Genomic DNA, 21,531 nt, shown 5'->3' on the forward strand with positions numbered 1-21,531 from the left:
TCAATGGACGTCTATATATGAAAAAACCGCGGAGTGCTACCATTTAAAGGGGTGCGTTTTTGAGAAATGGGTGAATTAGTCCCTGGGCACAGGTTACATTAGGGTGAGTTCTATGCACTTTTGGTACAAACATATCTACATAAAAATTGTTCCTGGTTAAATTTCCTATCTAAATATCACTTTATAAAGTCAATGATACCTTTTTTTACAAAAATATATTCAAAAGAAAAAGCACAAAGAAACCCAAAAGAAAGAAATTTTGTTTTTTGTCCCATAACTTTTGTCCACGAGGATATAGGTATAGACATTGCTTTACAGAAAAAAAAATCTACATATTTCTTCTTTAAAATGCTGTTTAGTAGAGGTAATTAGGATTTATAGTTTTCGAAATATGATTTTTCAAAGTTCGCCACTCACAGCAATTTTGGGCAATTTTCCTTGTTATTTCGCAAATATTGTTCTGTAACTATTTTCTACGTAACTTTAGGTATATGCAATGGTACACGTAATAGGAATAGAAATCAATTACCTTTAAAATAGTCTACTGTATATCGTTGTACGACTTTTTTTAAAGAGATTATGGTTTTTCAAGGTTTTATACTTTTAACGATTTTTTATAATAATATATAAAAATAAAATAATATTATTATATAATATATTATATATTATATAATATTATATTATATCTAGTATATATAGAATATATTATATATTATATATGATATATTATATATTATATAATACCTAATAGAAAAAAATATTATTTTTACATTTTTTACGATTATTTTTGAAATTTGTCATTATAACTTTTTTTTCTTGTACATGAATATACTATATATTGCTCAATAAAGAGGGCTTACTTTCTGTTCTTTAAAATGGTGTATCATCTATATTTAAATATGTAATGAAAACCGAGTGATTCTTTGATATTTTTTTACCTGCATTATTTAATATTATTTCTTTTACAAAAATTACATAAACATTAGTCTTAGAAAACATCAATTTAGTTAAAATTATTTAAAAGTTGACATTTAAAAAATTTTCAAAATCAAAGTCCATCTCTTCGTTATTATTAGCTTCAATAACTTCCTCTGACACCTCAGTTATAGAGTTCCCACAATTAGTACCCATGCACATGCACCCTTTGCAGAATATTGAACAACTAATTCCTATCTTCCTACAACCGCAGTTTTTTGTACATCCTTTGGTACATTTACATGCTATTTTTTCAAGCAAAGCTTGTTTGGTGCAGGAGCTTTGACAGTAAATATTGGAATCAATCCATATTTTGAAGTTTGCCCGGCCGAGTCAAGTGGATCCAAAGTATTACCTATAAAAAATAAGCTTAAACACACAATGACATAAAAAAGTTATAATGGGAAATTTAAAAAATAATGCTAAAATCAAAAATCGTTGCAAGTACTTATTACATTTTGAAAAAGCATATCTTATTCAAAAATAATCCTAGAATTTTTTATAATACACCATTTTACAGTAAACAGAATAAGCTATCTTTTTTATTATATAATATATACCTAAATGTAGAAAAAAAAGTTATATTTAATGGTAAATTTAAAAAATAATCGTAAAAATATAAAAACTCGTTAAAAGTATAAAGTCTTGAAAAAGATAACCTCTTTAAATGAAGTTGTACAACATTATACAGTAGAATATTTTAAAGGTAATTGATTTCTATTCCTCTTACATGTACCATTGCATATGCCTAAAGTTACGTAGAAAAAAGTTATAGAACAATATTTGCGAAATAACAAGGAACATGGCCCAAAATTGCTGTGAGTGGCGAACTTTGAAAAATGATATTTCGAAAACAGTAAATCGTAATGACCGCTACCAAACATCATTTTAAAGACAAAATATGTAAGTTTTTTTTTCTGTGAAGCAATGTCTATACCTATATCCCCGTGGACAAAAGTTATGGGGCAAAAAACAAAATTCTTTTCTTTTGGGTTTCTTTGTGCTTTTTCTTTTGAATATATTTTTGTAAAAAAAAGTATCTTTGACTTTAAAAAGTTATATTTAGATAGGAAATTTAACCAGGAACAATTTTTATGTAGACGTGTTTGTAACAAAAGTGCATAGAACTCACCCTAATGTAACATGTGCCCAGGGACTAATTCACCCATTACTCAAAAACGCACCCCTTTAAATGGTAGCACTCCGCGGTTTTTTCATATATAGAGATTCACTGACCAGATGAAATAATAAAACCCTGTTAACGTTGTAGTTCCTTTCTATAGTACATAATCAATAGCCTATTATATATGCACTTTCAATATTATCTCATGGCTAGGGGTCACAAAGTTTCCTGGCGCATTCACGAATCGAATGCAAAAAGAATTATTAAGATCCGTCTTGTCGTTTCTTTTTCTGGAGGTTCAGTGCTTTACTACTTTGACTAAAAATGATTTTGTGATAATTTTTAGTATTAGCTGATCTCTACATTCCACTATGCAGGTCTATTAAAAAAAATAATAAAAAAAACAGAGTAAAAAACTTAGTAGGTAGGTACTTAATGGTTTTAAATGTACCTAGATACTAAGCACATCTTTTGTGAAAGAGAGAACTCAAAACAAATTGACTGGCCAGTTGGTTGCTAAAACCAGTGCCAATGAAACACAATCACACACATGCAGGTTAAATTGCTTAAAAAATAACTCTCTATTTTTAATATTTTTGCATTGTATACTTAATCTACAATTTCTTCAAATGTATAATCCATATTTCTACATATATTTGCATTCCATGAAATTATTTAAATAAATATGTTGTTTGGAGTATTGTTTTTGTGTCAGAGAACAATAAAATCAAGGTAATGGTCTACCATTAAGTAGGATTAAAATTTCTGTAGATAAGGTTGTCTTTTTTGGTATTGAAAGGACTGATATGTTTTGTACACACTTATGACAACTGAATGAATGAGAAAAGAAAAGTATTTTTGAAGTGTGTAAAATTTATCAATTTTCTAGGGGGGTACTTTCAGCTTATAAAGCCATCTTCAGAGCTATGGTCACAGGTTTAAGTACCGCTATAAAGAAAGGGATCCCATTTTTTGCATTGAAAAAATTCCTTATGCAGTTTTTAAAAAGTTGGTCTAAGGTTGAAATCTTACATGTAAAGGCATGTATCAACTATGTTTGCAAACCTCTTGCGTTCGGCTCTCCCTGCAACTGCTTCAATGGATACGACATGCGCTCCTCTACATATAAACCGCCACCGATCGGAGCACCGAGGCAGAGCGTACACCGTTGCATGGTCCAGGAGCGCCAACATATCCACTATGTGGAGCAGGTGCAGGAGTGCGGAGGGCAAGAGGAGCATGAATAATCACTTAAGAAACATCTAGAACAGCACATGGGACTTTCACAAAAAAACACATTAAAACATTTGATCATGGTAAGGTTGAGAACCTATTATCTTAAGTGGAAGCAACCCGCAGAATTTTGTTCTTAACTGTACCATGATCAAATTTTTTAATGTGTTCTTTGTGAAAGTCCCATGTGCTATTCTAGATGTTTTTTAAGATTTTTTACAATTTTCAATGAAAACATTTTGTTTATAAATTCCCAAAAGTGTGTGTGTTATTGCGTTGCCGCTCCTGCAATACTCAGATCAGATTTATCGATGGATTCTTATGTAGTTTTTTCTTCTGAATCCAAATCTGAAAACGGCATTTCGATATTTCTAACCATCTTCGAAATAATCGACCTCAAAGTCTAAAATGTGACGTCACAATCGTTTTATTTTCTGCCGACACACTACATGTCCAGCTGAAATCGTTGCACAACTGGTTAGTGATTTTAGTAGGTAATTTTTTTGTTTTTTGCGAATTTTGCCAAAATTGGCAAAATTACTAATTATTTAGTAATTATTAACTAATCAGTAATAATTTTTTTTGCCAAATTGGCAAAATTATTGACTAAAATCACTAGCCAGTTGTGTCTGAGTTTAGGGAACTGACAGTATATGAAATAATATTGTTTGGTATAAAAAGTTATGGTCTGATATGTGCAACTACATCCTTCTAATAATAATGGAAAAAATATTTGAAGATTTTTCTCAAATTATGGATACCAACAACATTTTAAGTTACAACTCTTTTATTTTTAATTTGACGAAGAAAATTTATTCTTCATAAAAAGCTCTTCATGTTCTAAGATTTATGATGCAACCATCAAATATAAAATTTTATATGAGGTATTAAAAAAATATGAATTTCGATCAAGAGTAAACTACCTTTATAGTTCATAACATTTAAATTAGAATGATATAATTGCACATTAAAACATAATTATTAATTCTAAACTACTTTTCATAACAGCAATTTTCCAATTATGAATTAAAATACGTAAATAAACAAAGTTTTTGTTATGATAATGCTCGCATTTTCAGCTTGTTACATATAAAATTTCAACCTGCGACAAGTTTTTAAAAGCTCCATAAGGAATTTATTCAATTCAAAAAATGGGACACCACTCTTTATAGTGGTACTTTAACCTTTGACCACAGCTCTGAAGATGGCTTTGTAGGCCTAAAGTGCTCAGCTAGGAAATTATTAAATTTTACACACTTCAAAAATACTTTTCTTTCCCCATCCATTCAGTTTTTTGGTATTACTTTTTGCAATAAATCATTCAAATAGCTTTTTATTATTAAGTTTTTCATCCTATTAATTGTTCCTGTATGCTATTCCTCTATTTCTATCTTTGTTTACCGCCCATTGCATGACAGAATAACTACATACCTAAAATGTTACTGTGTACATACTTTTAACCCTTAAGTACAGTGAAACTTGAATAATTCGAATCTCAGGGGACCCTTAAAAAAAATTCGAATTATCCAAAAATTCGAATTAAAAAATAAATCTACAAAAAAAAATAAATCTACAAAAACAAGGATTACCTACAAAAACATCTGCAAATAATGATAAATATCAGTAGTTGATCAGCAAAAAACAGTAGTTGATCATTTTTATCATTGTTGAGATGTTTTTGTTCCTATTCTTGCCTGAGTTTTGTCAACCTAAAAAAATGGGCCAACAAAATTCGACCAAAATACCAATTAAAACATTTGCCAGCTAAAAAAAGAGACCGACTTTATTTTTTTCCAAAGAGATCCGAAATTTTTAGCTGCTTTTTAGAATGTAGCTTCTCAGTAATGACAAATGATTCTAAGATATTCAGAAAAGATAGTACAAAAGTTCGAATTATCCAAAATATAATTCGAATTATTCACGACTTTTTACCATTTTACTTATATAGGAAATGCTAGGGACCAGAATAAAAATTCGAATTAAAGAAGATTTCGAATTATGGAAGTTCGAATTAAGCAGGTTCCACTGTACTAACATCTTAAATCAATGACGTAAACACTAACTAACCGCAGGCAGACGGGTTTAACAATTTTAGTGAAAATTCCACACCTGTAATTTTGAACCAATCAAAATACGTTATTTTGACAGATCATCATGGCAACAGAGGTATTTTATCGGAAATTTTTTGCTCGTGGGGTACCCAACAGCGAATTATAGTGGAAATTTTTTGACGTTTACAATAACAGAACATTTTTGACAGACTGGTTTTTATTTGTTTACATAATTTAGTTTTGATTCATTTTCTATCACTTGTAGTTACTCAAAACTTATGTAAAATTGAAGAATATACTATTTTCTATCTTGAAATGGTATTCCCATGCAACTACAATGAGTAGAAATTACGAATTTGAAAGCCTAAATAATTGCTGACAAAGCTATGGCGCGCTATTAATCTGTTCATGCAGCTTTGGATTTTCAAATGCAAATTTGGTGTGGAATTTTCTTACCGAATACCATGCGAAGTCAAATTAATATCCGGAAATTTTTTTTTGATAATGAATATTTTTAGAAAATTTCCCTCGTCTGCGACTCGGGAAATTTTCAAAATATTCAAGATCTCAAAAAAATTTCCGGAAATAATTTGACCTCTAGTGGTATTACTAGTGATAATTTTTGTTTTTGTTAAATATTTTAATGCAAAAAAATATCTCGATAACTTACTGAAAGTATTGATTATATAAAAACATAGTAATTAATCTAGTTTTTCTGTATTTATTAAAATAAAAAGCATTATAACAAGAATGGAAGGATTGTTTGTGTACCTTTTTACTCCTGAAAAAAAGTGTGATAAAAATTAAACAAATTAAAGAATCTTAATAAAAATTTATAATTGAGTTAAACAAAGAGTAAGAAAATGAAAATAAAAAGGTTTTTAAAAAATGTTAAAACAAAAAAAAACTGACAGGTACTACTTATAGTTAGTACAGTGTAGCAATGGTAGTCAGTGGCAATATTTTCATCACAAATTAATTCTACTTCACTTATGTCGTCTTCTACCTCATCAAACCATTTCAAAAGAGTTTCCTCAGGGTCTTTATTCCCTTATTTGATTTTTTTGGCGAACTGGGGTACATTATGTGTAATGACGAACTGGGCACAAACACTAACACCCACCCCGTCTATTAGACAGAAATCACACTTTGAGCCTAAATATCTTTCGAATAACAACCCGCCGCAAATTGCCGAATTCAGTACTACTAAAAAACAACCCAACTTGAATCTAGGAAGGGAAATATCCCACTTTCGACAAGCGATGCTGTTTGAGAGATGGGGTGTTAGTACTTAAGGGTTAAAAACATAAGAAATGCTGCATATAATAGGCAAGTAATGAGAACTTTTAAACACAGTAACAGTTAGAAAACCATCATACCTACGACATATACTGAGAAATAATTATGTACCAATATGCTCAATTAATACTGAAAGGAAAGATTGAGGGAAAGACGAAGGAAAAGAGGGGACCAGAAAAGAAAAGATAGGAGCAGGAAGGAAAAGATTATCCTGGCTAAGAAACATCTGACAATGGACAAGGCTAAATTATGAACAACTAATAAGTACAGCTGAAGACGGAGAAGAGTTTGCAATCCTAGTAGCCAACCTCCATTAGGAAAGTACACTTTAAGAAGAAGAAAGCCAAGACACAGTTGGTGGCCTTGTAATTGGTTTTGCTTTTCTGTTAGTTTTTAGTAATTTCTTGTCTCTATATGTATTTACTTTTAGACCACAATCTTTACTAACACAATATCACAATACAGTAGAACCTCGATTATCCATCAGGGCACCGGACCAAGGGTATGACGGATAATCGAAAAGACGGTTAACAGAACATAACAAAAAATTAAAAATTCACAGTACAATTCTCAAATTTCATTTGTTTGGTTTGTTTGACAATATAAGGGATTTGTGTTTGTATAATCAAATCGATTTAAAATATTCTGAAATCTTTGTTTGTTTTACTATTGCTTCACATTTTGAGACGGCTGAATTTCTTAATTGGCACAAGATCATGCAATCTACTTTATTGGCTTCTTCTTGTTGAGAATACCACTCGATGAATTATTGCATATGCGATGCAGCTTCTCTAGATTATTTACGCAAATCTTTATCAGTTACAATAGATTCATCAACATAGCTACAGTCAAATTCCAAGTCTGTGTCAGCTTCTGAATCTGTTTGGTCCGCCTTTGTTGCCATTTCAACATTTCTTTATCTGTCAGCAATGAATAGTAGCCGTTTGTGTCCTCATCACAAATCAAATTAACTTTTTTTTTTAAATTTTTTTACATTAAAATTTTTGCTTATGTAGTCAATATAACTTCTGTATGTACCCTGACCGTTAACAGAGGTGAGGGTTAATGGAGAGACGGATAATCGAGGTTCCACTGTAATATGTTTATTTTTGAATGTGTCACTAAAATCATCAACATGTATTATTCGCCTTAAAAAGTAATAAGACTAATTAGCATGTTAATAATTTTCTATAATTTAATCTAAGCTTAAAATAGAATTCGCCAAGAATTCCTTTCAGTGCAAATCATATGCCAGAACCAGTTAACTGAGAATTTAATTAATACTTCTTTCATTTGCATACTTCTTTAAACAATTTGACCTCCGTTAGCTATTTGCTATTTCCGTTCAAACACATAGGGATAGAAGACAAGAATGTGCCAACCACAGAACCACATACGGATAGAAGACAAGAATATATCATAGATATTCTTAATTAGGTAAAATATGTTTAATCTAAAAAAAGTACATAAGTAATAGAAACTCACCTCAATAATATCAATCCGTCCACCAACTAGATCATAGTTGATGAAAGTAACCTGTTGGTCAAATTCTTGCTATAAAGTTTTCTTTTTTACAAACACTTCTAACAAATTAACTTATAAACAATAAAATAATCTTTCAAACTCAACTACTTGTTCAAAGGGACTTCAACTACATAGTTTTAAGAAAAAGTCACAATAGAAATTTCCTAAACAGGCGGAACATAACCTAGTTTTACACTTACACACTTCGTGTCAGAGGTAAATATACGTTGATTACGGACAACAGCGAGTACTTTTTGATCTGGACAGTAGCCAAGAACGTATTTTTGGATTTTTAAATGAAAGAAATTTAAATAAACCTTTAAATCGCGTACAAAACACCAATTTACACGACCGTTTCCAACGTCAATTACTCCACGCTCTGACAGATTATCACTGAAAGTCCGCGGTGTTGCCGGACATGACGATCTGGTAGGTGATACATGAATTTTATATCAAAATTCTTTAGTTCCCAATAAAAAAAATTTATACACGAATAAAAAAACAAAAATCCGAGAAAATTAAAAAAAAAAAACATGCCATTAAACCATTCCAGGGTGACGTCATTTGACAGCGACTGATGGGCAAAATATTGTAAACAAACTAGGTTAAGAAGTGTAGAAAACCATTGTTTAATTTAAGAATATGATTAAAATACTAGCGTCTTGTTCAATGTGAAAGTGTTCCAGTAAAGGTAAAAGAGATAAAGTAAGTTTTTTTTATAATACCAGCCGCATTTAAAGACCGAAATGTTTTAAATCACTATAATCACAATACACTGTAAACAGAACGACGATATGGGCCAAGGCCAAGAAAACTGATTTTCTGATTATACCGGGTTTTTGCATCCCCTACGAGGGTGTCCTATATCCAATATTTGAAATTTTTGTAGTTAAAACCACAGCTTTTTTATAATAAAGCGAGAAAATAGAAAAATAACACCAAAAACACAATTTTTGCCCCTCAGCAACGGTGTCGAAAGTCACGTGATCTGAAATGGTCATGGTCAATGGCCATTAGTTGTCAAGGTATCAAATAAAAAAAATTTAAAGGTAGGTACAATGTGTACAATTCAAAGGTAGGTGAAATGTAAAAAATGGAAACTAACAATGAAAGTGGAAAACTACAGTGAGAGTAAAAAAGAACTCCTACGGAGCGGCATGCTGAGTAAAACAGAAAAATGTAACAGAAAAAGATAAGTACTGAAGATTGGATTCAAGGCATCGTGAAATAGATTCAACGCAACGTGAAATAGCGAAATATCTCTCCAAATTTGTTATTTATGATCCTTAAGCTAACACCACACCCTAATTTATTGCCCCTTTACCCTATTTTTATTGACCTGAGGAGCGTGGATCATTTTTCGATTAATTGTCGGTAAAATGACACAGTTCAAAGAGATTTAACATACAGGTGCTAAAATGTCCCGCTTTCGACTAAGCTAGTGAGCTGATACGATCAGTGCCGTGGTAATTTTACTAAGTAATGGTCTAAGTACGTTGCGTTACGAGTTTTATCATTGTATGAATTAACCAATGTAATAAAATTTCCGACGCCCAACACTGGCGGTGTGTTCTTCAACACGTCGTTGGTCCGAACCTTTACATAGCATGAACGTGGACCAACTATTGTCACATAAACGATTCTGGAATATCAAAAATGAATAACCATTTTCAATTTCGTTGCAACACGAAACTACAGCGGCGTCATATTCTAGTTCAATTAGAGAGTGCAGCAAGCACCTCTACCGGTTTCGAAACTTATTAGTCTCTCATCAGGGGGCACATAGGTATGCTGCTCTCTCTGACCTAACCAGGACAAACCCCGGCGTGCAGTTACGGATTGTAATGAACGAAATTAAAGGGATGCCCTAGCGGCAACTACTAGCAAAAGACTAAGTTTTCAATCTAATAGCACATAAAATAATACTAAAAATATTACTCTACATTCCACCAGACCGAAAACCAAAAATTTCCATTGTTTTTAATCTGGTGGAATGTAGAGTAATAGTTTTAGTGTTATTTTATGTGCTATTAGATTGAAAACTTAGTCTTCTGATTCTGTAATACTCCGCTTAGATTATTTATATATTTTGTGGTATGTAGGTAATCACCAAAATTTCCTATGTTAGAAAGGCTCATCAATCGTCGGATGAACGCCCCTCTTAGGTGTGTTCATTCATATCTGTTTGAGGTTTTGTATCTAATCGTGGCCAGCCATTCGCTTGATGTTATCAGTCCATCCTGTTTGAGGTCTGCCTCTACTTCTTTTGCTTGTCCTTGGTCGCCATTTGAGAATTAGCTTCGTTCAACGGTTGTCTTCCATTCTTCCTATATGTCCTGCCCAGCTTAATGTTGACAATTCTCCATTCCATAGCTCTCTGAGTCACTTGAAGTTGGACTACGCTATTGTTAAAAGCCCATGTTTCAGTTCCATATGTCAGAACTGACGCTACGTACTGATCGACGGTTTTTGCCTTTAAATTGTTTGGTCAATCTGATTTAGATATTGTTTGTAATCGAACAAATGCTGCCCATGCTAAGGAACATTTTCTATGTAAACTATATAATAAACAATATTTAATGAGTCAATCAAGTCAAAAATTTCAATACTTCAGAGTAGATGTTAATACAAAGGGTGACAGGAAATATACATGGATAAGAAAAAAAAAGGGATCAACAAATCAAGAAGAGGCCGGTTCGTAGCAAGATGGTAGGCACGGACAGTGAAATAATTGATTAAATTATATGAAAGCAACTATTAATTCCGTATCTATCAGACTCTATGTTTTTCGGAAGCCGTCTGTACAATTGGTTTATTATAGATCTTCCACTCATTCACGATACCCATTCCAGAACTCTGGAACCCTGCATCAGCTTGCACAGGTCTAGTGGATGGGTGCCATATGTTTTCAAAGTCACTTAATATTACCATCAAAGTTTTAAGAATATAGGCCTCCTGCGATCTAATGCCTCGCATTCATGCAATTCCAGTAAAGAAGCCTATTGTATCTGAATTGATTCCTGCTTGTTTTCTTCAGTACTTCAGCCCTATTAATTAGCCTAATACATATTTTATCATGTACCTGACCGGGTATATTTTTCGAGTAATAACTATGTTGCTTTCGGATCCGGACCAAAGTACTCTGTAGCTGATGTTCTACTGGCAAGTTCATTAGACATTTCATTGCAGTATATTCCCTGATGACCTGGAATCCATATCAATGTGACACTGTTACGTTAGCCTAGAATCCACCATAACAGCTTGACTAACTGTGCGTATATTAACCTGCTTTAATTCGAAATTTCTGCTGAAAAATGTAAGGAAAGTATGCTCAGTCTGCGTCGATTGTTTCCTCCTCTCCATTCCTCTCGTGTTTATTTGAAAAGCTATTTTAGGCCTGTATCTGAGTACTATGGTCAAAAATCATCATCCATTCGGTATCGCGGATTTCATTTATATTATGTCCTGATCTAACCGTTATGTTGCTCAGGTTTTCTTGCAATCTCTATATCTCATTTTCGCTTCCCCCTCTATAACTACGGGTAAAGAAGGGCGAAGTCTGATCTTTAGGTCCAGTGTATTTCGTCAAGTATTTTACGTCAGATGACATTCATTGCTACACAAAAATACATTCAGTGACATTAATGACAATTAATGTTTTACAACTTGTCACAGAGAACAACAAGAAACAGGTTTAGCAAATATTCAGGCGAAGATATCAATAAAATATTAGTTAAAATGATTTAAAAAGGACAGTTTTATTCATGAAATACTCTTACCGAATTACCCTCAAGCTCGAATTAGCGATTTGTTTTGCCCTCGTGACACTTTGTCATAATTTCACTCCCCCTGGGTCGTGAAATTTAAACTGTCACTCGGGATACAAATCGATAATTTTAGAGCTCTCGTGTAATTACTACTGGTAATAATATTAATGTTTTAAACATAAAGCTCTCCATTTCATATAACAGTACTGCATATATCTAATATTTAAGTGTTCTAATCCTTAATTTCAATGTAATGTTCCTGTTATAAGTATGAGTTTCTTCACTTTTACACAGGTAGGTACTTAGAACAAATGTGTCAGTACTTGTACTCGATATTTAAGCACCAAATATTTTAAATGTAGGTACTTAAGTATCTACACAAATCGGTTACTTAATACTTAAATTTACTGTTTTCAAGTAATACTTAACCGAAATACTTAAGTACTTATTTATTCTTGGTACTGGTTCTTATACTTCTTATAGTTCCACTTTGAATAAGTACTGGTACTGAAGACGTCAGTACTTTTTGTCGGTACTTACAACAGCTCTGATATGCAGTTTGTTTTATTTCCTTAGTAGGCGCATTACCGGTTATTTCAAAATATATGTGTTGATAATCTGAAGACACCTTATTTGGTATAGTATTTTTACTACAAAAGCGATATTACGTAGGTCAAAATTTTTGACGCAAGAGAACTGTCAAAACATTAGAATGTGACTTTTCATTATTGCCATGTTTATAATAAACATGGCAATAATGAAAAGTCACATTCTAATGTTTTGACAGTTCTCTTACGTCAAAAATTTTGACCTACGTAATATCGCTTTTGTAGTAAAAATTCTATACACATCATTTTTTAATAGGGCTTTTCATTCACAGTCATTTGTTTCGAGCTTCTGTCATGTGTCACATAATATTAATATATCTACGACATACGTTATTGGTATATACAATAATACAAACCACAGACGTATGAAGTAGATATATTAATATTATGTGACACATGACAGAAGCTCGAAACAAATGACAATCGATGAAAAGCCCTATAGTTCTAGCAACGTTAGCCGTGGCAACTGTTATATAGTATTTTTACTACAAAAACGTTATTACGTAGGTCAAAATTTTTGACGTAAGAGAACTGTCAAAATATTAGAATGTGACTTTTCATTATTGCTATGTTTATTATAAACACGGCAATAATGAAAAGTCATATTCTAATGTTTTGACAGTTCTCTTACGTCAAAAATTTTGACCTACGTAATAACGTTTTTGTAGTAAAAATACTATATATCATTTACCTCATTTCATTGCAAAGTTACGAAATTTGATTTATTTTCTACGTGTAGTACTTATATCTAAATCATGTTCCATAACAAACTGTAGTAGGTAATAACTCACCTCTTTCATTAGTGGTCATTTACTTGAACTTGTTCACGTGTTTATCCAAGTAAATGGCGGATCTAGATACCGATTTGCCTTTGGGGGACTTCCAATGACATACCAACCAAAAGACAAAAAATATAAACCCAAATTACTTAAAAGACATACCTACCTACATAATAACTTCAACAATTTTTGCTTTAACTTTGAATCTTGTTGGGTATTACCCCTATTTCTGCCTGTAGAATTACCCCTATTTTTGCTTTAACTTTGGACCTTGTTGGGCATTACCCCTATTTCTGCCTATAGATCCGCCGCTGGACCGAATCGCCTTTAGAATTTCTTAATATTTTCATAAAAGGGCTTGTCCAAAATTTTCAATGATTACTAAACGCTAGAGCCACGCATTATTTCATAGTCATAGACCATTTTTAACCCATATCTTGAATTTTATATAAATGCTTTAAAAAGGCCTGAGTTGCGAATACTTATTACATATTTAGTATAATAATTTCCTTACAAGGCAAAAAATACAAATATAAAATGTAAATGAAACAATTAAAATGTAAATCGTTTCTTCTAAACATTTTGAATACTTTATAAATGTTTAAACATATAATTAATTTACAAGGACGTCTCTATATCCTACTCATCGATTTAAGTTTTTATAAAGGTGTGTATTACGGCGTAGAATTCATCATACACCTTTGATACAAATCGAAAATAACTGTGGCAACGCCGCTGTCGGTGTCCAAGATCCGATTTCTAGAGGCACTACATAAATTAATTCTTAACCAAGACAAGAGACCAATGAACGGAAGCGTAATTATTACGCGTTTTATAAGGTCTATTTTGATTCGTGATTGGCGTAGGGCTCCTAGGGGGGAGTCGTTAGATTTGAATGAGGGTTTAGTAAATTATTATTTGGGTTAATTAGCATCGACGTAGCTTAAGAGGGAAAGGCGGGGTTCATCTATTAATTTTAAATTATTTATTCAGATTTAACATTAACGTTTAAAGCTATGATGTATAAAATCAAAGAAATGTTTGTTTTTCGACTAAATTTGTTTGTTTTTCACACGTGGTATGGTTTGTTCAACAGTAAATGGTTTGAATTCAATTAGTGCGGTCGTAAATATTATTAAATTTATCTGACCTGGCCCATTGTTAAGACCCACCCGGAGCGATAAGCCACCGAGGTAGACAGAGTTGGTCTTTTGCAATTAACACTGACTAGACGGTACTCCCATAATAAAGCCTAAAATAAATTTTACCTGAAACCGGGCCTTTTATACTATTAGGTATCGGTTAATCCGGGCTGTTTATAGTGGTAACTAATTGAACTTAACCATTTACTGTTTAACATACCATACACATCTTTTTATTATGTACCTACATATTTTTCGACTGACTGATCGTTTCATTTTTATTTTATTTTTGGATTTCATTACTCGTTGGCTGCCAAAGTTATAGTCATAAATTCGGTTATTTCTTTGCCTTTTATTTAATTAAAATTGTATTACAGCTAAAATCTTCTTCTTCTTCTTCCTTCTTGTATTTCTTCTTCAATATTAGCCTCCTGAATTGTTTAAATTATCGCACCATCTTTTTCTTGGTCTGCCAATACTTCTTGGTCCATTTGGTGACTTATCTCGTGTTATTCGTACTATCCTACCCTCTGTCATTCTACTAATGTGTGTTCCACTCCCGTTTCCGTTTTGTCACCCATCCATTAATGTCTTCTACAGTGCATGATCTTCTTATGTTTTGGCTTCTCTCCCTATCCATCAGACTTTTCCCTGATATTCGTCGAAGTAAGTATTGTATTTTAGAGTGTAGTTATAAGATAAATTAGATTAAAAAAATGTTATTATAGTGCTGTAATGGAGTCATCCCGTCTATTTTAATAAATAAAAAAATAAAAAAGTATTTTCATCTCTGTTGTTTCTAGTAGTCGTCTCGTTTTAGATGTGTCAGGTCTTGTCTCCGCCGTGTATGTCAATATAGGTCTAAATGCTGCTTTATAGATTCTTGCTTTTGTGTCTTGTCTTAGGTGTTTGTTCTTCCAGATTGTGTCATTAAGAGATCCCGCCGCTTTACTTGCTTTTAAGCTTTGTTGTCGTAGGTAGGTACTTCCTCTTCAATATCTCCGTAACTGGTTATATCTATTCCCGGATATCTAAACCTTGCTTCCTGCTTTATTATTTTCCCATAATATCGATTTTACATCGTAGTGGGTATTTAGATGTTGTCATTTGGTTTTTTCTGCTGATATTATCGCATATTGTTATTGTATTTCTTGGCTGTTGTATTGAAGATGTGTGTTAATCTTCGGAGTGTTAATCTTCTTCATAACATAATATTTGGATTTCTTTGTTCCCCATTCTGTAACCATGACCTTTACGTACTGCTTCTATTATTTCGTCCATTATTATATTAAAGATCAGTGGAATTAACGAGTCACCTTGTCTGACTCCGTTTGTACTGGTATAAACTGTGTTAGTTTTCCATTTATCTTTGCCTGTATTCGGTTATGGAAGTACATAGATGTTTTCGATGGTTTGTATATATTGATTGGTATGTTTCTTCTATACAATAAGTAGTAAGTGTAAGACGTCTGACGTCTCCGACTTCAATGTGATCCAAAGCCTTTGTCAGGTCTATAAAACATAGATACCTATGCTGGTTTATTGTACTCGATAGCATTTTCTGTGATTTGTCTCAGTACAAATACGGCGTCTACGCAGGATCTTCCGGATCTGAATCTTGTTGTTCATCTGATAAAATTGTTAGTTTATTGATTTTGTTGGTTAGGACTTTTGTGGTTAGCTTAAGTACGGTGTTCAGTAGATTTATACCTCTATAATAATTGTTGAGGTCTTCTTTGTCTCCTTTCTTGAACATTGGTATCATTATGCTGTTTCTCCATAAGTCTGGTATCTTGCAGTGCAATATTAATGTTTTCATAAATTTTGTCATCTGTATGGTTATACTTTCTCCTCCGTATTTAGAAGCTCGTTGGTTATTCCGTCTGGTCCTGGTGACTTTCTATTTTTGAGTGTGAATTTATGGCTAACTCTACTTCTTGAAAACTATTTTTATTTCGTGCCTTAACTCAGGTACGTTATTGTGTTGATTATTATTTTCCTTTCCCTTAAACAGTTCCGTCAAGTATCTTTCCCATTCGTTTGCTGGTATGTTATTGTATTCCTTCAATTCTGCCATTTATTTCCGTCGGTTTCTTATGAATCTCCATATTTGTTTTTGTGAACCGTAGAAGTCGCGTTCCATCCTTTTTGTAAACCGTTTCCAGTATTCATTTTTTGTTCTTCTTCTTACCAACTGTTTTGTTTCATTTCGTATTCTTCTATAGCTGTCTCTGGATTCTGGAGTATTTGATGTTTTATACTTCATGTAGGCCTCTCGTTTCTTTTTACATTTCTCTTTTATTCCTTTTCTGAACCATGGTGTATTGTTGTTGTTCGTTTTGCTAAGTATGACTTTGCGTTTTCCTAAAGCTTCTGTTGCTGCCTTTTCAATGTTGTTTTTAATTTTCTCCCAGCTCGGGTTTATAGCTTCTGTGCTAGCCTCCTTTGGTACATGTCTCTTGTAGAGTCGTTCCACAGTGATTCTACATTGAATTTTTCCTCGGTGATTTCCTGTAGAACAGCGGTTCTCAATCTGTACGAAACGTACCAGTTTTCGTTCTTCTAAATAGTTTTTTTTATTTTTTTTTTCAAATTTAAAAAACGAAAAATTTTCAAATCGATTTTTCTAGTAAAGTAGCCTAATAGTATCTAGCGGAACATATTAGGTATCTTTTAATCCCAGCTATGTTAATCCACATAATATGGTGAACTTAGGCTATAAATTGTTTTTATGAAGGCTGAAAACGTGTGAGAAAGAAAAAATAACTCAGGATCGAGGTTATGAATTTGTTTTCAGATCGTAAACATTTCCAAGTCAAAAGGTTTGCGACTGTCAACGGAAGAACGGAGAACTTCAGTGGATTAGTAATTTAATGACTTTTCTCATATTCGAGTTCATTGGAAGTTGTAAGGGAATATATGGCCAAACATGTGTGTCCATTTAAGAAACAGTCAAAGATGCGATAACTTATATTAAGATCGTATACATCAGGAATATTGTTATTGATATGTTACAAAGTTGTAACAGAAGTGTAGAAAGAAAAACAAGTTTCTTGGTTAAAAAACATTCGTGAATGGACTCAGATATCAAATGCAGGACAACTATTCCATATTGCAGAAGATCGAGAAGCCTTCGCAATGGTGATCGCCAACGTCGGATAATTCTGATATGGCACGTGAAGAAGAAGAATTATGTATAGGGTATAGGTAATGGATTTTGACAAGAGCTATAACCTTAAAAATTTCACGTAAACTTGTGTACTAAATTGGCATGACTCATAGCTCTTGTCAAAATGAATACCTATAATTTAATAGTCATCTGACCCCGTTTTGTGGCTAGTGGTTATAATATAGACGTTTTCCACTGAAGACCGTCCAACAGGACTGAAAACGTTCTGAAACTTTAGAAATCTTTTTTGGATATATTGTTAATAAATTTATACCATTTTACAGAAGCAGTTTTTACTTCATAGTAAGTTTCTTAATAGTTTATTGCAATAAATATTGCCAATATTAATACAACAAAAAGTTTAATAGAAACTGTTGTGGGATTAGTAAAAACAATTCCGTCTGTCAAAACCTCAACAAAACATATCGACATGAGACATGACGCCACAACTAGTCTGACGTCTTTTGCATATGGTTTAGTCATTATTTGATCTTATTACTACTTACTTTCCATTGGGTATCGTGTCATGTTTGTCACTGTCCCCAGCTTCCGTGGAACTAATGTTTTCATTCTCGTCGATATACTGCAGATCCTCGAGCTGTATGCCTTCTATAACACTAGGGTGGTTAGATCCTTTAGGAGATCGGTCAACATTTTCAGATATAGAAGATAGACCCATCATGGCATATAAAAATCACAGATACGGTTATTGTGGATGGTTTGATGTAACAGCATAATCCCTTTTTGCACAAGGTCTGAAATGATTGGTTTTCTAAGTTACACTGATCTAGTATTTTAGGAATCCAAGTACATTATCGATAGGTATGTTTAGTTTTTTAACACAAAAATTACAGAAATGACAAAAAAGCAGATGAATATTAATAACAAATTACTTGGTATGGTAGTTCTGTAAACTAATCAAAAATTACTGGTGATGACTTCATAAGTACACTTTTGGTATTTATCGATAAATCAAACAGACCAACTCAGAACGAATGGGAAATTCAAAAGTATATGTCTCAGTCTAAATGGTTGAATGGGAAGATATAAATAAAGGACAGATGAGAATATATTAGGGTCTTGGATAGCAGTGGCTCACGTTACCTATTTAAGAGCAGTAATAATCTACCGAAGAGTCTTTTCTACAGTACTTATACTTGCATATGTTTTGTAGCTCAAAGTTTTATCTTCGGCCTTATGTTCAGTTTTTAGAAACCGCTCCAAAAAATGTTAGGTTCGGTCTTGGTTTTCAAAGATAGGTAGATAAAACTTATCACATTTGGTTAGGAACCATTCATTTCATGGATATGTAACAACTGGGACCATCAACATCCTTCTTCTTCTTCTTAACGTTCTCTATCAAGTCCTCTTGACGTTGGCGATTAACATGGTGAAACTGTCTCTGTCTAGAGCTATTCTAAATAGTTGTTCTGCTTTCTTTATTCCTGTCCACTCCCTGATATTCTTCAACCAAGAGGCCTGCTTTTTACCAATTCCTCTGCGTCCTTCGATTTTACCCATCATAATAAGTTGAAGAATATATCGGTCTTCCCTTACTACGTGTCCAAAATAGGCCATCTTTCTATATTTGATGTTATCAAGCAGCTCGCGGGCAGCATTTGCTCTCTTAAGGACTGCTACATTTGTCAGCATAGCCGTCCATGGTATTTTCAGTGTACCTCTGTGCAGCCACATTTCAAAGGCCTCCAAACGATTAATGGTGGATATTTTTAATGTCCATGCTTCGACACCATACACGAGGACTGACCAAATGTAACATTTAATCATGCGCTTTCGAAGTTGAAGTTGCAGAAGAATGGCCTCATTTTTAAAAATGTCGTGCGAGCTATCTCTATTCTACATTTTATCTCTTTATCTGGATCTAGTTGTTCAGTAATATGGCAACCAAGATATTTAAAATTGGGTACTCTTTGAATTATATGACGATCAACATATAACCGTGAATCTGGATGGGCCAAACGACTAAATACCATGTATTTTGTTTTTGAACAGTTCCATTCATATCATCATTTAAAATAACTGTCTCGTCTGGATATCTGACTGTATTTATCAGAATTCCATTAACTTTTACACCCCATTCCAAATTATGCAGCGCTTCCTTAAATATTCTGAATATAAATTGAATAACAGTGAGGACAGTATACAACCCTGTCTGACACCTCTTTGTATTTTGCAAATTTCTGTTGATTTTCTCTTTATGCAAGCTATCGCTGTTTGACGCCAGTATAATTTTTCTATGATTCGTACATCTTGACTATCAACTCTTTTTTCCTTTAACATTTTAATTAATTTGTGATGTTGTACTCGATCAAAGGCCTTCTCATAGTCAATAAATACAGCAAAGACGTCTTCCCTTTGATCTCGGCATTTATGCAATAATACATTTAGTGCAAAGAGTGCGTCCCCGGTTCCCAGTCCATTTCTGAAGCCAAATTGTGTTTCATCCTGGTCTTCTCCACATTTATCTCTGATTCCAAAGTATCAGCATCCTACAAAGTCTTAATCTAATGTTTGAGACAGACTTTTCCTTTACTAGCTATAGATATTTTGATAGGCCCTACTAGAACCTGTTTACGAACATGATCCGTTTTTTTATTTTTCCTGGTATGCTGTTGTTGGGGTCGACCCTTGTACCCAAACAGATGAACTCTAAAACAGCTAAGAAGCTTTGCCCAATATGTGAGATCTGCATCAACATTCGCAGCTCTATTGAGTTGTCATAAACTTGCCTTACTTTGGATTATAATATGTAGTTTCTGCCCTAGACTACTCAGCTAGGCGGTCAAAACACCGGCGTACAAGAGACTCTTGCAAGTGCCCACAGGACTGTGTCTGCTACGGCACTCTGGGTGATCACCGGCTGTGTTTCCTTACATGTTCTTGTGAGATGGGGGAGATGTTGTTTCAGCGAAAAAAATTGTGAGAATATTAGATGAGAAGAGATCCATTGCGATGTGGCAGGACGAGTGGGATGCAACGGGATATGTGGCAAAATGCACGAAGTCACGAACTCAGTGATAACGGACAGCGGAGCTGGCTGGACTGTGGGCACAGTCGCTTAGATTATTATTTGACGCCAATGTTTACAGGACATAAAAGCTTCCGCAGCTACATGGACAGATTCAAAAAGACCGAACCGGAAAAGTGACTGTATAACTGTATAGTGACTGTATCTGTGACAGATGGAAGGGAGGGACGAATGAACAGAAGATAGTGTTCGAGTCGGCGAGGGAGAAAATAGAGAAGATGGTGACGGATGAGTGGTATTGGACCAAAATCCAAAACTTCGTGAGGCAAGTGTTGCAGACTAAACAGAAGGAAGAGTGGGAACTAGATGCAATTCTAGCAAGAATCCAGGAGGCAGAACTGGGTCCTCAAGGAAGAGAGCAGAAGAAAAAGAACTCGACAATACAGTGGTAAATGCGAGTATGCGCGAGAGAGACAGTGCAATTGAAATGAGGACATTGATGATTGGAAGGCAGACGGACGAAAAACAGGAGCACACGGAAGAGCTTATCGCAGCCCTGAATCCCGTTGGTCGTTGGTGAATAAACATATTTTTTAAAGTGTTACCTAAAAAAGTTTTTAAAGTTTTCACTTTATTCTACCTATCATATAGAGCAAAATGATATATTTCTTGATTGTTTTAAAACTAAACATATTTCTTCGCTATATATAACAAGACCAAATCAATGAATCAGAAATATTTTACAAAGATACCTGCAATTTTCATGTTAGTTTATATTAATTATTATTAGTTAGTTATTATTATTAATTATATTGGTGGAACAATAAATACGATCAATTACTTTAAGATTTGTTTCTACGACCGTTTAATAA

General features: G+C 33.3%; 1 protein-coding gene across 4 annotated transcripts in view; it reads right to left on the minus strand.

Annotated features, from left to right (window-relative positions):
* The window catches only part of LOC126879065 (phosphatidylcholine:ceramide cholinephosphotransferase 2-like), a 520,373-nt gene that overhangs the window by 247,215 nt on the left and 251,627 nt on the right, over nt 1-21,531 (minus strand). Inside the window, exon 2 of one of the 4 annotated variants that reach the window (XM_050641959.1) lies at nt 18,177-18,425. The exons of 2 other annotated variants lie outside the window; for them this stretch is intronic. In XM_050641959.1, coding sequence (XP_050497916.1) covers nt 18,177-18,352 — 176 coding nt within the window. In that variant the 5' untranslated portion in view covers nt 18,353-18,425. Of the gene's footprint in view, nt 1-8,166; nt 8,584-18,176; nt 18,426-21,531 lie in introns of those variants that run through there. One more of the 4 variants, XM_050641962.1, reaches the window with a different exon arrangement.

This window comes from Diabrotica virgifera, chromosome 1 (genome assembly GCF_917563875.1).
Source record: "Diabrotica virgifera virgifera chromosome 1, PGI_DIABVI_V3a".
NCBI lineage: Eukaryota > Metazoa > Arthropoda > Insecta > Coleoptera > Chrysomelidae > Diabrotica > Diabrotica virgifera.